General features: G+C 45.2%; 1 protein-coding gene across 1 annotated transcript in view; it reads left to right on the top strand.

The window, feature by feature from the left end:
• Positions 1 to 268: 268 nt before the first annotated feature.
• Positions 269 to 17,843, top strand: part of DMGDH (dimethylglycine dehydrogenase) — a 106,867-nt gene continuing 89,292 nt past the window's right edge. The window contains exon 1 of the mRNA XM_088443914.1: positions 269 to 495. Within this exon, the coding sequence (XP_088300040.1) occupies positions 374 to 495 (122 nt within the window). The 5' untranslated portion in view covers positions 269 to 373. The remainder of the gene's footprint in view (positions 496 to 17,843) is intronic.

Genomic DNA, 17,843 nt, shown 5'->3' with positions numbered 1-17,843 from the left:
CTAGGAGACTCCATGGAAGCATATAATAAGCCTTGCTAGACACAGAAACACTGCCTGGGCTTCCATATACCAGACACCACATACGTACAATAAACGCTACAATGTTACACAATAAAGCTCGCAGCACAAGTGACTTCCGCAGGGTGACTTACCTGGAGTGATCCCAGTAACCGTTATTAGCATGTTCACAAAGTAAATAGGGAGACAGGTCAGTCAGTGTTTCCATTAAATGTTTAACTCAGCATGAAGGCTCTGGGCTCGGCTGAGGAGATGAAGCTGATTTGTGAAGCAGGAGGGCGGATCCCAGCTTTTCTCTCTCTATTTTTGGGTGTAGTAGGGGGGTGTCTGTGTCCCTTCACCTGCTCTCTCCAGAATGATGAAGCGCAGTCTCAGACTCCTGCTACAGCAGCAACACAGGGACTTTGTACGGGACAGGGCAGTGCCTGGTCTGCGGGAGCTCAGCAGGACAGTCAGCATAGACACTGCCACACAGAGGTAGGTGACCCGGAGACTTTCTCAATGCTGACTTTATTGTTATGCAGAGTTTAGTCAACTGCAGAGCTGCTTCGCATATGGCTAATGACATATAATAACCATCATAATGATATATCAGCTATATAAAGCCAGCAGCAACACCTGAGTACATTAAACAAACTTTTTCCTCTTCATATTTGTGGTATTGGGATCCCAAGTGCAACCTGCAGATCTGTAACACCATTTACCAAATACAATACATAGGCAAACGCAGGGGGGGGTTTCAGGCTGCCTGGAAACCCCCCTCCCCAGCCCACACCATGACCACAATAGAAATAGAAATAGTAATATAATAGATTGTTACTAGTGCTGCATGTTCTTCTCAGTATCACAAATGAAATAATTATCACCACCCGTGGATCTTTTAACATGTATCAGCCAGTAATAAATAAACTGTGCACCAACTAGAAGATCTGGAAAACATGCACTGTTAGCGATGCACTGCTATAGAGCCCAATATGTACATATACAGTATGTCCAGGGCAGTGCTAGGTTCTTCTGCTGCTCCTTCAGGCTCCCGGACTTGCTCCAATAGTCTGGAATGGTGCCCACATCTAAAATAAATATGTTCAGCTGAGGCAGGATGGCCCTACTGCCATATCTAATGGCTTACTGTGATCACTGGTCCTGTATATGCTAGTATTAATACACACAATACACTTAGTACTTAACCGGCTTTAAGAAGCGTCATACAAATTCTGCCCTCTTCATTGACAGGCCACACTCGCTCTAAACCCCCCTCTGGAAATCCTGCGTTTGCCACTGCAATACTGTGGTGTCCTCTTTAATGGACTAGGGCCATTTTAAGTAATATGTGTTTCCCCACAATCCATGTGCTAAATGTGCATGCCCTGCCTAAATACATGAGATCTAGTCGGCATGCAGGCGCTCAGAATCCTGGCGCTGGGATCTAGACTGCTGACATCCTGAAGGAGGTGAGTATTAGGTTTAGGGTTAGGCATCAGGTGAGGCTTATGGTTGGGCTGCGGTGGGGTTGGGCTGTGTGAGGGGATGGTTAGGGTGCCTGCGGGAAAGTGGGTTCGGGTTACTTACCAAATAATGTTGGGATTCTGACTGTCGGTATCATGACCGCTGAGATCCCGTACCCAATAGGTGCCTGGTATTTTGTAGGACCCCCTCTAGCCTGGCAAAGTGCAGCAACTTGACATTACATCAGTTCCACAAGTGGATGGAAGACCTCTGGGGAGATGTTGACCCATGTCACCCAGATGATGAACATACCCCACACCATTATGGAACCCCCACCAGCCTGTATGGTGCCTTGTTGACACTCTGGGGACACTGCTGGCAGCCATGGAGGCTGCATTTTTCATTGTTGCAGTGGCTTGGATTAACAGAGGATCATGAGTACTGTTGAGCTTTTATACATACTATTGCTCCAGTACTGTTTGACTATCAGTGTGTCCTCCATTTGAAGTTCAGCTCACATGCACTGGGGTTTATACAAGTGTTGCCATTACTACAAGTCGTGGTTTGTCTGCAACACAGTATGATTGGGAACATTATTCATATCATTGCAAACATAGTAACCACTGTGCACAGCCTTTTACCACTGGATCTGGATAGGGGCTTTGGCACCCTGCATCATAGGGGATTGGAGACCACTTCCACCGGTTGTTTTTATTTTTATATATTTTATTGTCAATTTTGTTTATATATGTCTTTTAGGAATACATCTTTTTAGGAATCCCTTTTAGGGATAATTTATTTATATGTGTATACCAATATTCAATATTAAATATTCCAATCTAAGATATATATCTTTTCATTTCCTATCTGCTGTATAACATTAGCGCCGAATATCAATTGTTTGTGTATTGTTTAGATTGTTGGGGGTGTGGCAGACACCTGATAGGTGTGCAGCTGTTTGAGAACAGCAGATACAGCACACAGTGCACCCACACTGGCACCTTAGCTATTATTTTCACAGGTGAGGCACTGTGTCTGGTGTCGTAGTGTTAACAGGGACACTCTGGTGGGTCATCCTGCACACATATCCCATAGAAGCTAAAGAACGCTGCACTGACCTGCTGGATATGCGTTTGGAACCTCCTGCAATGAATGTGTATGTGATTTGAGCCAGTGTTGCTTGTCTGTTACCACGGACAGTTCTGGCCAGATGCCGATGGTCACAATCATTAAGCACCCGTGGTCAGCCACTGCTGGGTGGTGATGCCTTCCATGAGGTATAACCTGGTACACATGTGACAAAGTAGACTGAGGAATGTTGAATGTCTTTACAATTTCACAAATGTTATGTCCCATCCGTCGGGCATCCACTATCATGCCCCGTTCGAACTCCAATAATTCACGTTGCCTTGCCATGAGCAGCCTAGCCGGTGTTCAGACTGACTCATGAGCTGTCAGGTTACAGATTCAGGTCTGGGCATTTTCAACTCGTCACAGTAGGGTGGCACCACCTACCATTACCTTTACATACTGTTATCCCATGACTTTTCGCACTGTCACTGTATATGCATTTATGCGACTGATCCACCAGTCACTAGCAACTATAATTTTATAGCCAGTTATAAACTATCGGATGACGACAGTGATTTTAGTGTAGGAAAAGATCCCACCGAAGTTATCTGTCCTGTAGGCTGCATTGGAGCTTGTGGCCGGAGACCCGGCTCACATGGGCAAGATGGTGGCCACAGCACTGAGGGGATTATACTTTTCATATGAACTGTCGAAGCTAGGCGTCATTTACTGTAAATGTATAAGTAATAATGTGTTTTAACATTTCACATTTAATGCGCTGTGCATGGTTGTGGAAATGCATTTTCAAAAGTATTTGCTATGCCAGGGGTTCCCCTCAAGGCACCCTAACAGTCCAGGTTATGAGGATATCCATGATTGTGCATAGATGGAGTAATTAGTGCTGTTTTTGTAGAAAAACAGGTTCAGGAACTGTTGGGGGGACGAGGGGTGTGAAATGTGGGTGGAGCTACAGTGGGGTGGGCATCAATTGGGACATAACCACATTTTTAAAAGAAAATTGTCAAAGTTTAGGCTGTGGGGGTGGGTGTTATTATAACATGTCAATCTATCATATAAGTGTATAAAAACAACAAAAGGTGCGCTTTCCCAGCCTGTCGCATATAATTTCAAACAAGCAGCTTCAATAAGCAGGATCTGCAAATCCTGCTAAAAACAACAACAAATGCACAAATAAATTGAAGCGCTGATGTTTGAAATACCAGACAAAATTGATTAATATAGAAAGTTTATTAAAAACAACAATATATTCAACATATGAATTTTCAGTACTAAGATATCACAGAGGTGCTCACTCAATATGAATAGGGTAACATACACCATATATCCATAGATATTATATGGTTCAATGTAAGTCCCGTATAGTAATACTTCTTAATGTATAAATGTCACAAAGGATGGCTCACAATGGCCAAATATTACCCGTTCCTTTAATAAATTATAAAAGGCTGCTATATGCAGTATAATTGCACGCACAATTTGATCGTTAATTATGTTGGAATGCTCACCACTCCGATGATGTAGAGACACTCGCCGCTCGTCAGCGGGGGTCTGTTAACTGGTCACCGAGGTGTTTCAGGCATCGGGAGCAAAAGAGTAGACCTCCGGCTTCTGTGGACAGGTCTCAGACTCTGTGCGGCTGCCGGGGCACCTGGATTCGTAAGAAGCGAGCAAATGCTCCAACTTCTATAGGTCCAATTGTATGATATACCAGCTCCTGAAGGTATAGCCGGAAGCGGTGTCCGACAGTGTGACAGTCAAACAATTGCGTGTGCTGGGTTCAAAGAAAATCCAGCCTGGATCCACATCCGAGGTATGCCAATGTGAGCTCGTCCTGCGGCTGCAAACTTGCCAAATAGGCAAGGTAGGTAACAGATAGTGGTGAAGCAAATACTAAGCAGGAGCACTAATGTGAAAGTCCCTAACGCGTTTCTCCGGGTTCAAGCGTCCCGGTTTCATCAGAAGTTTAGGCTGTGGGGGTGGGTGTTATTATAACATGTCAATCTTCATATAAGTGTATATAACTATACAAATACAGAAATATAGGAAATAAAACTGCTGTAAATTCACACACACCCACAAAAAAAACAGAATCCATACTAAATATATAGGGAAAGCCACATCAATACATATAGAAGAAAAGCAGGATCCATATTAATATTGAAAAAGTCAGATCCACATAAATAACTTTGAAAAAGCCAAAACCACATAAAGTAGGTATTATGGCAATACCGTACTTGCCTACCCTCCCAGGACCTGTGGGAGGCTCCCGATTTTTCAGGTAACCCCCCGCACTCCCGGGAAAGTAGGCAGATCTCCCACATTCCGCTCATTTCCTAGTGAAGTGGGCAGAATGGGGATTATATTTCTGGGGATCGGCGGGTCTGTGTGCATGGGGCGGGGCCTAATGAAGCATTTCCATGATAATTGCGTCATTTGGCCCCGCCCTCTATTTAAATATGTGGAGCTAGCAGGTCGGGGCTTAATTACGCAAAACCGTCCGGCCCTGCCCTCAACGCCGCCCATCTGTTTCTCCTCCCTGGGAGGAAATTTTAGAAGTCTTAAGTATGGGCGATACAAATACCACCTTCCCCTGCCACCTCTCCAACACTGCTCTCTGTTTCTACCTGGCCAGTAGCTTCATCCCCCATCTTCCCTCCAGCACTACTCCCTTGTTCAACCTGACCTGTAGCCCCTTCTTCTTCCTGCTCCACATTTTGTTTTCATCTGGTTTATCCCCATCTGCTGTTTCTGTGCCTTCTGCGTGATATCCTTACTTCTCCTTGCCCTACTCTTCATCATTGCTCTGACTACTGCTCTCTTTCCCGTCCTCCTTCTTTTCCTGGTCCCCTGTACCTTACTCTGTGCTTGCTTTATCAGTCTCTGTGTTGTTCAGGTTAGGATCTGCAAGTCCCTGATCATGGCCCCAGTCTGCCGAGGATTCATCACTGCATTTTACATCAGAGGATCCTATGGCTCTCTCCCACTCTCCTACTGCTTCTCCCTTGCACCCTCCTCTACATTGGGGATCACAGCATCCTGCTTCTCCCCTGCACCCTCCTCTACATTGGGGATCACAGCACCCTGCTTCTCCCCCCGCACCCTCCTCTACATTGGGGATCACAGCACCCTGCTTCTCCCCCGCACCCTCTTCTACATTGGGGATCACAGCACCCTGCATCTCCCCCGCACCCTCCTCTTCATTGGGGATCACAGGACCCTGCTTCTCCCCTGCACTCTCCTCCTCATTGTGGATCACAGGACCCTGCATCTCCCAATGTATCCTTCTCTTCATTGGGGATCACAGCACCCTGCATCTCCCCCGCACCCTCCTCTACATTGGGGATCACAGGACCCTGCATCTCCCCCGCACCCTCCTCCTCATTGGGGATCACAGGACCCTGCATCTCCCCCTGCATCCTTCTCTTCATTGGGGATCACAGCACCCTGCATCTCCCCCGCACCCTCCTCTACATTGGGGATCACAGGACCCTGCATCTCCCCCGCACCCTCCTCCTCATTGGGGTTCACAGGACCCTGCATCCCCCCCGCACCCTCCTCTACAATGGGGATCACAGCACCCTGCATCTCCCCTGTACCTTCCCCTACATTGGGGATCAAATGCTAAGCAACTCTCCTAATAATTTACACTTGTTCTGAGTGGGACTGTTGAGTAGTTAGGGGCAGATGTACTAAGCTCTGGAAAGTGATAACAACTACCAGCCACTCAGCTCCTAACTGCCATTTCAAAGACTCTGTTTGAAAAATGACAGACGAGCGGATTGTCTGGTCGTTTATCACACCCCACTTTATCACTTCCCAGAGCTTAATACATCTGCCCCACTCTGTATGTTTCTAATATAGGATACTTGACTTACAACTGCCTCCTGTCTACTTACAGTAATATATATATAGAATCTATCTCTCAGTATATAATTATAAATTTAGCTGAGGTTCGTTTCATTTCGACTGAGAGCTGCTTATTTTTCTGTCAGGTACGGTGGGTAAATCAAATGAGGCAACCGTATACTTAGGGTTCATAGGCTTTCTAATAGTGTGTGTGTCACCCAACTGCAACACCAGTAGCTGTATCCTCCAGCAGTGCCAGTGTCTGGGGGACTCCACGGGCAAGCGCTGGTAGAGCTGGGTTCATGAAAGCGAAACGACCCTGGGTTAGGGAAGCAGCCTGGCAGTGAAGTGGGAGGATGATGATCCGCCTTGCATCGCCACCTGTTCAGCCATAGGAGGATCCGACCACAGCCCCATAGTATCGCCAGGAAGTGCGCCCTGCGATCTCTCCACTCACATCCCGCTCGCCCCAATGGACAGGTCCACGGGATCCTGTGGTCCTCGCCCGGAGGCATGGGACTCATCCGCACCGAATCCAGCCCAGCAGGAATCCAAAAGCAGCCGTAGCAACCGTAGCCAGAGCCGTGAGCAGTAGACCAGCGTGCAGATTCGGTGTGGGGAGGCGACAGAAGGCCCAGTGAGTACTGGGAGGGAGCGGGGACTGCAGCACAGCTTCCGTATTCCGCATTGGTGATCCTGAGCGGCTCCGGTACCTCTCCTTCAATATCCGACTGTCTCAGGTGACAACTGACAGGTTCCGGAACGCCATTCTTGATGACAGCATTTTTCAAAATAGCTTGAGGAACGGCGTTCCGGACCGTTCTGCCTGAAAAATAGCCCTGGGTGTAATCAAACTGACTCTGGTACTAATTAAGGGGGTCATTCAGACCCACTCACGAGCAGCAGTACGCTCGCAAGTGGGTCGATGTTCCCCACTGCGCATGCGCACGACGGAGGGAGCTCCGTCGTGCGCATGCGCGAGACCCGGCGAGCGATGGGCTTCCCATCACTCCGGGTCTCGCACCAAAGGGGGCGTGCTGTCGATGTTGATTGACAGCACACCCCCTTTGGTGGGCGTGCCGGGGGCGTGCCTGCCAGACGGAGGCGTTCCCATGGGAACGCCTACCGTCTGAAGCCGGCCCCACTGACATCACTAGTGATGTCAGTGGGAGTGATTTTGGCTCTGATAGAGCCAAAATCACTCCAGGGCTTGTGGCTGGGAAACCCGACCGCAGGGTTTCCCTCGCACGTCCGATGGTCGCGATGGTCAAGACCATCGCGACCATCTTCTTGGACGCTCGTATATGCTGTGGGTGGTGACCCACAGCTATACGAGCATCCAGGAGGACGCTCCATTTTAATGGAGGAGGGCCCTGATTCAGAGCGAGCGCTCTGGTCAGAGCGTCTGGCTCTGAATAAGGCCCTAAGTCACCTGTGCTTAAGTATAGATTTCCTGAAAACCTGGACTGTTAGGGTTCCTTGAGGACCAAGTTTGGGAACCACTGGACTATGGACTAACAGTAATGTGTTTCAGGAGTATTTTATTGTATAAAGAATTGCGATCTTGCCAGAAGAAGTGATATGGTATTTGCCCTAGCCTAGCAATGGGTGTTTGGTGTTGACTCACCAAGGGGTATATTTACTAAAGTGCAGGTTTTTAGAAGTGGAGATGTTGCCCATAGCAGCCAATCAGATTCTACTTACGTTTTTTCTAGCACCTTCTAGAAGATAATGGCTAGAATCTGATTGGTTGCTATGGGCAACATCTCCAATTCTAAAAACCCGCACGTTAGTAAATATACCCCAAGTCAGGGGTGTATCTATAATGGGTGCAGGGTGTGTGGGTTATATTTAATAAAGTTCAAAATTGAACTTCAAATCGAAAAAAAAATAGAATTCCAGACTTTCTCATGTATTACTTCATATATACCACAAGCAATATGAATATCAAAACCAGTTAGCCCTGGCAGACACCCTTGCAAAGTGAAAGGGAGTTTTGTCGATGAAGCAGAGTTTCTACAGCAGAGAGATGGGTATTCTATTTAGCGTGAAAAGAGTTTGTTAGTCTAGGTTGAGTATTATTTTGGAAACTTTGTTATTAAGTCTGGTAGAAGAAGAGAGGAGAGGGCTGTGGTTGTGAGAAGGCCATCTGTAGAGGAGAGGGAACCATCATTTGCTGAAAGGGTTCAGGTGGAGGCAGGGGGCCAGGAATCTGGTTCTGTGGAAGATCCACAACCTGACAAAACAAAAAGAAAAACAAACCTATTATGCAACTAGCTGATCACTTAAAATATACAGGTGCCTTACCCAGCAACCATACCTCTGGCATTTGTACCACCTCGAACTTTGCAGAGGGGGACAAATTACTGAGGATGTAGGCATCAGGACATGAACCAGATAGCCAGTTACAACACTCATGAGTTTTTGTTTTGCATCACAGACCATCTGCACATTCATAGAATATGCATGATGATGATTAATGTAGAGGTGTGCAGTGTTCCTGGGTGGTCTCAGCCCAATGTGTGTGCAATCTATAGCTCGCAGGACATTAGGCCATACTTGCCAACTCTCCCTCATTGTCAGGGAGACTCCCTGAAATAGTAGCAATCTCCCTGATTGCACCTTACCCCTATTATGAAACTGTTATAGAAATAAAACAGAGATATATACTGTACATTCAAATGGGATCATTAGTATAATATCCCTGCATTGCTTATAAGGCAATGCATTCCTATGACTACATGCATTTTCTGTGTGTTTTCATCAACAGATCTTACTGCTTTTAGGCTCATTTACATGTGGAGTTAAGTCAATTTTATGACACGCCCCTCAGATGTAGCTGTACACGTTCACTTTAACGCATACTTGCCAACTCTCCCTGATTGTCATGGAGACTCTCTGAAATAGTAGCAATCTCTCTGACTCCCTGAAGAGTCTACCAATCTCCCTGATTGCACCTTGGCTCCATTATGAAGCTGTTATATAAAAGAAAAAAACTATATATGCACACTCCAATGGGATCATTGGTATAATTTCCCTGCATTGGCTATAAGGCACAATGATCCCTATGGCTACATGCATTTTCAGAAAAGTATCAGTGTGTTTTCATCAACAAATAGATTTTACTAACTGCTTTGGGGTTCATTTACATGTGGATGTAAGTCAATTGAAGTATCGGTGTACGTCCACTTTACCGAAACGCTCATAGGTGTTGTTTTCACAATCTCCCTGAAAAGCATTTTCAAAAGTAGGCAAGCATGCATTAGACATGCCTGACAGACTATAGAACAATACCCTAACTTCATGCTCTTGTGACTCCTGGCTGGAAAGCAGATGTAGGCGTGCAGAGGGGGGGGTCAGTGCATCCATAACTTGTGAGAGGTGCCTGCCAAAGGTAGGCTGAGAAATACTAGTGTTCATTCTAGCCCCATGACCTGTGCAGATCCTCTTTCCTGGGCCACATACTGACTGCTAGCCGCCCATTCTTGCCTAATCAATGCTTGGAGTTTGTCAGAATTTGTGGGTTTTTGTTTGTCCACCCGTCTCTTGAGGATTGACCATAATTTCCAAGAACAGTTTGGTGATGAACAATGCCTTTTCCAGCATGTTGGAGCACCTTGCCATAAGGCAAAAGTGATAACTAAGTGGCTCGGGGAACAAAACATCGAAATATTGGGTCCATGGCCAGGAAACTCCCCAGACCTTAATCCCATTGAGAACTTGTGGTCAATCCTCAAGAGGCGGGTGGACAAACAAAAACCCAAAAATTCTGACAAACTCGAAGCATTGATTAAGCAAGAATGGACAGCCATTAGTCAGTATGTGCCCCAGAAGTTGATTGACAGCATGCCAGGGCGAAAATGCAGAGGTCTTGAAAAAGAAGGGTCAACACTGCAAATATTGACTCCTTGCATAAACTTAATGTAATTGTCAATAAAAGCCTTTGACACTTATGAAATGCTTGTAATTTTACTTCAGTATACCATAGTAACATCTGACAAACAAGTCTAAAAACACCTGAAGCAGCAAACTTTCTGAAAATTCTCAACTGTTGGCCATGGCTGTATATTTGTTGCCAGCCCTATTTCAAGGATGCTTTTATCTTGCATTTTTTGCATGGTCAAATAGCAAAACGGTGGCAGGGCATGCCTGGATGTGTAATTCTACAACAGCTGGGGGGCAGCTTATTGCACACCCCTACTATAGACCAACGAACCAACACGCAAGTATTTTCCATAGACAGAAATACAACTCACAGATCTACTAAGCATTGTAAAAGCACAATAGAGCACAGAGCAGGATATAAGAAATTAATAAAAGTACATGTGAGCTGCTTGTTCTGTAGAAGCACCGCACAGCTCAGTGTGATCTGTGCAGTGCTTCTTTGTGTAATAGGTTAAAAATTTAAGACAGAAATCGGAGTGGGGACCCCCTCCAAAAAGATAACCAACCATGGACTTCTGAGCCTGTTCTTGTACAGGAAAATAGGGGTGGGTGGGGGCAGAGGCGTCACTAGCGTTGGTGTCACCCGGTGCTATAACTCATGGTGACACACCCCCCCCACCAAAACAATAAAATAAATTGATGCGCAGCTCCGCAAACTCTCCCCAAATACCAGTCCAGCAGACACATTTACACAATGCCCCCAGTAGTGGTGCCCTGTATGTAGTGCCCACAGTAGTGGTGCCCCTTATGCAGTGCCCCTATGCAATGTCCCCAGTGGTAATGCCCCCTAATAGTGCCCCCAGCGGTAGTGGTAATGCCCCTTATAGTAGTGCCCTCTATAGTATTAGTGCCCCCTATAGTAGTGACCCCAGTATTAATGCCCTCAGTAGAACTGCCCCTAGTAGTAATGCCCCCATTAGTAGTGCCCCTAGTAGTAACACCCCCTGTAGTAGTGCCATCAAAAGTAATGCTCCCTGTAGTAGTGCCCCCATTAGTAATGCCCCCTAATAGTGCCCACAATGGCAGTGGTAATGCTCCCTATAATATTGCCCCCAGAAGTAATGCCCCCTGTTGTATTGCATAGAGTGTAACAGTGACTGCCAGATAATGCAGAGAGCATCGTAGTAACCGCCAGATAATGCAGAGAGCATCGTAGTAACCGCCAGATAATGCAGAGAGCGTCATGGTAACCGCCAGATAATTCAGAGAGCATCATAGTAACCGCCAGATAATACAGAGAGCGTCGTAGTAACCGCCAGATAATACAGAGAGCGTCGTAGTAACCGCCAGATAATGCAGAGAGCATGGTAGTAACCGCCAGATAATACAGAGAGCATCATAGTAACCGCCAGATAATACAGAGAGCATCATAGTAACCGCCAGATAATACAGAGAGCATCATAGTAACCGCCAGATAATGCAGAGAGCATGGTAGTAACCGCCAGATAATACAGAGAGCATGGTAGTAACCGCCAGATAATACAGAGAGCATCATAGTAACCGCCAGATAATACAGAGAGCGTCGTAGTAACCGCCAGATAATACAGAGAGCGTCGTAGTAACCGCCAGATAATGCAGTGTCGTAGTAACCGCCAGATAATACAGAGAGCGTCGTAGTAACCGCCAGATAATACAGAGAGCGTCGTAGTAACCGCCAGATAATACAGAGAGCATCATAGTAACCGCCAGATAATACAGAGAGCATCATAGTAACCGCCAGATAATGCAGAGAGCATGGTAGTAACCGCCAGATAATGCAGAGAGCATGGTAGTAACCGCCAGATAATACAGAGAGCATCATAGTAACCGCCAGATAATACAGAGAGCATCATAGTAACCGCCAGATAATACAGAGAGCGTCGTAGTAACCGCCAGATAATACAGAGAGCGTCGTAGTAACCGCCAGATAATGCAGTGTCGTAGTAACCGCCAGATAATACAGAGAGCGTCGTAGTAACCGCCAGATAATACAGAGAGCGTCGTAGTAACCGCCAGATAATACAGAGAGCATCATAGTAACCGCCAGATAATACAGAGAGCATCATAGTAACCGCCAGATAATGCAGAGAGCATGGTAGTAACCGCCAGATAATGCAGAGAGCATGGTAGTAACCGCCAGATAATACAGAGAGCATCATATTAACCGCCAGATAATGCAGAGAGCATGGTAGTAACCGCCAGATAATACAGAGAGCATCATAGTAACCGCCAGATAATACAGAGAGCATCATAGTAACCGCCAGATAATACAGAGAGCGTCGTAGTGACCGCCAGATAATGCAGTATCGTAGTAACCGCCAGATAATACAGAGAGCGTCGTAGTAACCGCCAGATAATACAGAGAGCGTCGTAGTAACCGCCAGATAATACAGAGAGCGTCGTAGTAACCGCCATATAATGCAGAGACCATCATTGAGCCACATATAACACATAACATGAATACACCCCTTATACACACAGAAACACAATGAGTATACCCACGCACATACATTAATACACCATCCCCAGCATAGACACTCTCTCCTCACTGAATTAGTTACTTCCCATTACACCTACTGTATACATTAGACCATAGTCACTGTGCTGGCTGCTGCTGCTGCTGTCTCCCAGCTCCTTCTCATTCTCTCTGACTGGGAGGTCAGAGGGTCACGCTGGGAAGAAGCAGGGACAGTGTACAAACTACTTGTCAGTATTCAAGTGTAATCAACAGTATTTGAATACACTTGTAAACTGGCAAATGTTTTGTAGACTGTCCCTGCCTGCTCCCAGCGTGATGTCAGGGAGTTAGCTGATTCACTGAAGAGAGGAGGAGCAGGAGCTCAGCTGCCATCCACCCCAGCGGGTTCAGTCAGGCTGATCATCTTTACACTGACAGCAGGTAATCAGCCCCATGGCTCTAGCGCTCCTCTCCCCCCCCCCCCTTCCCCACATGTAGGGGACTGTATGAAGAGCACAGCCGCACTTGCCACTTATAGAAGGCTGCCGCTGGCTGTCTCAGTGTGACAGGCGCAGCGCAGCCGGCAGAAGTAATAACTGTCTCAGCAGCTGCTGCAGGGAGAGCGCCTCTCCCGCCTGGCGTCTCCCTGCAGTGCAGGCTCTGCTGAGCGGGGGGCGGGGATGAGTCGGATTTTGGTGTCACCCCCTTGGAGGGTGACACTTGGTGCGGCCCACACCCACCGCACCCCCCTTGTGACACCACTGGGTGGGGGGCAGGGGAACCAGCATGGGGTTCCACCAAATTTCCTATAACAGCATCAGACTGAACCAGCTGGGGTGGTAATCAGGGCTGAATTAAGGGGCCCACACAAAGAGGGGCTCCTACACAGGTCGATGTAACCCTGCCGAGAACAGATGACATCTGTCCACGACTCAGCAGCCGCAGCTATTCTACCTAATACAGCAGCACAGTCAGTCGCTGCTGCATCAGCTTTCATCTAGGGAGGAAATGGACCGGCTCCACATGCTAGCACATGTAGGGGGGGGGGGAGGTTTCTAAGTACCTAGAATCCCCCCCCCCCCCCCCCCCCAGACACACCAATTCCTCCTCACAGTGACTGGCTGCATCGGGGGCAGAGCCAATTAAGCCTAATGAATCGAGGTGCTCGCCCCCCCCCCCCTGTTGCAACAAACAGTGTGGGGGTCCCCCTGCCAAAGCATTCACCAACCCCGCTGTAAAAGAAATATAAAAAAGAATACAGTACACACCAAAGGATTTAACCCTTTATTACATATTCCCTCACACTATATACTTAACTGCTCAACAGGAGGTGGTCTGTCCCCTTCTCTAGGTAGAATCCTAGGTCTTCTGAAAATAAAGAAAACAGGATACCCGATCCCCGCACACCCGCTATACTGCAGTAGAGTATAGCACACTGAATGACTGAACCCACTTGAGTCAGACCATGCTTAGCCAATTAGCAGCCACTGATCTGTGCAGTGCTCAGCGGAGTCTATTTGGAAGGGGCCAATACAACTGACCATGCAAACAATACAACACGTTCAGTAAAACCATTTAATCAAAACAGTCAGGCAAATACAATTCTCAGTACATGTGTGATCTGGGGCGTAAAACACTCATGTGAGTCCCTGTGATGCCCATCTTGTGTAAAAATGGCCAGACAAGATTCTTAGTTAATATACCCCCTAGAATGAGTTACTATATACCCCTGAAATAGTTTCAGGGTCGTCAAGAGAATTGTTGACTGCTTAGGAATGGCCATTCACTTTACTTTAAACAAGGACTATCAGAGGTCCTGTCCCTGAATGTGATCTTTAATACATCCCTGTGGTAGATCATTTCTTATTGCTACGAGTAGCAGCGATGAGTAATTATAATTATCAGGTCTAAAACTCAATAATCAGTAAATGGGCCCCATAAGCACAATATTGTTCCTACAATAAACCCAATTGCTATGGAAGCCCTGTAGGACTAATACTGTGAGAGTGAATGATGTGGCCACTTATACCACATACACTCTTGAGGGGATATGTATCAAACCTTCTAAAGAAGACAGGTGGTGAAGATGCCCATAGCAACCAATTGGCTTCTAGTTAATATTATAAAGTGCATTCTATAAAATGATTGGAACTGATTGGTTGCTGTGGCCAACTTCTCCACCTGTCCTCCTTATGGTTTGATACATTTACCCCCCCCCCTCCTTTGGTCCTAAAGGGCTCCTGTAGGCATGTAGCTTTGCCATTAGGTAACAAGGAGGCTATAAGTAGTCATCTTCTACTGGGAAAAGTCTCAGTATGTAATTTACTAAGATGGGAGTTCTATTTATAGAGTGATGTTTCCCATAGCAACCAATCAGATTCTACTTCTCATTTATCTGGCACCTTCTAGAAGATAATACCTGGAATCTCATTGGTTGCTATGGGCAACATCACTTCTTAATAATAGAACGCCCATCTTAGTAAATTTACCCCTTATACCCCTATCAGATATACAGCAAAAACCTGGGTTTTTGGTCGTGAACGTGCATCAACCCGGATTTTTGCTATGTGTGAACAGAAATGACCCGGGTCGAAGTCCCGGGTCCATGACCCTGCTTTATACCAGAGTTTTTCCCGGGTGCTGCCCAGGTAGCCTCTAGTGTGAATGCATCCAACCCAGGTTTTTAGACCTGGGTTTGTAGAAAACCTTCTCATTGGCTGTTCCATGACTGGGGAGCAAACAAATTTAAGTGTGTATTATTTTTTGCTAAACTTTTTTATGTGAAAATTTTGTCTTTGTATAGACCACAACTTTCTAGAGGCTATATTCATAATTTTCTTGTATTGTAATGTAAACATTTATTGGTTTTCAATAAAAAAAACATTGGAAACAAACTTTGTGGTATTTACTCTAAAAATGCAAATTTTTATATTATATTTTATATTATGTCATTACTGTGAACAAAAAAAAAAATGTATCCCCTTTAAATCCACACCAAATTACAGGGCAGATCCGTGTTTAGTGTGAACGTATCTGACCCTGGAATTTCCTGGGTCTGAGGTGTAGTGTGAAAGGGGGTCTCAAACAATAACCTGGGTTTTTGCTGAGGTGAAAAACCCGGTTCTGAGTAGAAAAATTCCTGGGTCGCATGTCTGAAAGTGGTATAAGTCTTATGGCCAATCCAGGCCTGTGGCTCAGTATGCAGTAAATTCCACTTTGCCATTTGGCCATTTTGAACCAGAATCTGTAACTCACTCAGAGGTTGCACAGCTGGTTTTTACCCTAGAACAGTTGTTAGCCAACCAGTGGGTAAAATTAGCCGGTGGTGGCTAATTATAGCATAAATTATTATGTAAATAATGAAATATGGAGATACCTCCAAATGAAACACTTCCTTATCTCCAGAAACCTTTGCGGTGAGGGGACTCGGGACCTGACATCTTTTGAGGAATTGGTATTGTCTAAGAACTCCTCCTCACATTTATTATCGACTATTTATAAATATTTGATTGAGAATCATTTCTCCACATCACCACAATTTACAAAACATTGGGAGAGGGATTTTGGCATGGATATTCGTATCCTTAACTGGAGGTCCATCCTTGAAAAGTCTTGGAATAGCTCCAGTAATATACTTACTCTCGAGACTCATTTTAAGGCCATGTACCGTTGTCCATCCACCCTATCCAAGATGTATTCTGGGGTACCTGCAAGTTGTTGGAGATGCAAGGCGGACTTGGAGTCTCCACTCCCATATTTGGCGGTCCTGCCCGGCTTTGCAATCTTTTTGGGACAATGTAATATACGTTGCACGCGTGATTCTCTGTGCTGAAGTACCAGATGGACCTGAATTCTGGCTGTTAAATCTGCATGATTCAGCCTTATCGGTCTACAAAAAAATCGTTGTTGAAATATTTGAACAGTGCAGCTAAGGCTGTTATACCGGTGTGCTGGAAATCTACTACCCCACCGACCATTACTGATTGGTTCCAAAGACTACAAATGTAGAGCTCAATGGGTGATATCCTAATGTCCTCCCCTGATAAATTTCAGAATTATTCACTGTTTTGGTTCCCATGGTTTGAATTTTGTGACACCGACAGATACAAATCCCTTACTGACACACCTTAATCCTTCCTTTCAAATGAGTTTCTTGGGTATAACCGGATACTTTGTTGGAGCCCCGGATGTCCTCCCCCTTCTATATACCTTTCCTTTTCTTTGTTCCTATACTTTATTTCTTGCCCTTATTTCATTTTCTCTATTTTCTTTGTTTATTTGAAATGTATATTATATTTTCAGTAGGATATTTTATGTAATTTTGACTATGCTGATATACAGTGGTTGTTTTATATATTATATATTTCAGTATTTGGCTGTAGATGTGTTATATTATATATGTTTTCTGCTAGTCTTGATGCATAGATAATTATTTGTTCATGTGCAAAAATTTCAGTAAACACTGTTTTTTCTTTGCAAGTAATGTTTGTACTTACTCTAAAAAGAAAGTCTTCTGCATTAGTATAACAAACTAATGTTTAGCATTAGAGAGCATTAATACAGTAATGCTATAGGAACTATAAACTACTTACTGCTCACAACTGCAAAGCAATATTTTAAAATCTATTAAAGAGAAACTAGTTGGAAAAGGAGATAAGTTTTTGAAGAAATGTAACACACAAAAAAAGCATGCATAGAAATTCTGTACCTCTCTTCGCTGTTTACTTGTGTTGAAATTTGAACTATGTCCCCCTGGTTAGCAATTTACTTATTAGACAGCTGCCAGAATATTGAAAACCTTGGTCGGCTCAGAAACCTCACTTGTTTTTGCTCTTGAGGTGTAGTACGTTAGAAGAATCACCTTGTTATCTGTTCGGGTAAATTTTTGCTAATTTTTTTTTGTATTCTTCAGATACAATTCAGACCATCACTGTCTGTGGTTTAACGTCATACTAATAAATATAAAGTTCAATAATAAAGTTATCACTGTTGTTTATATGATCACTGCTGATGGGTACACAGTTAGTAAGTGACATATGCAGGATTGATGAATTGGTGT

The sequence above is a fragment of the Taudactylus pleione genome, unplaced genomic scaffold (genome assembly GCF_031769625.1).
Source record: "Taudactylus pleione unplaced genomic scaffold, aTauple2 ptg000336l, whole genome shotgun sequence".
In the NCBI taxonomy this organism is placed as follows: domain Eukaryota; kingdom Metazoa; phylum Chordata; class Amphibia; order Anura; family Myobatrachidae; genus Taudactylus; species Taudactylus pleione.
Note: the sequence above shows the minus strand (reverse complement) of the source record. Positions and strands in the feature narration are given on the sequence as shown.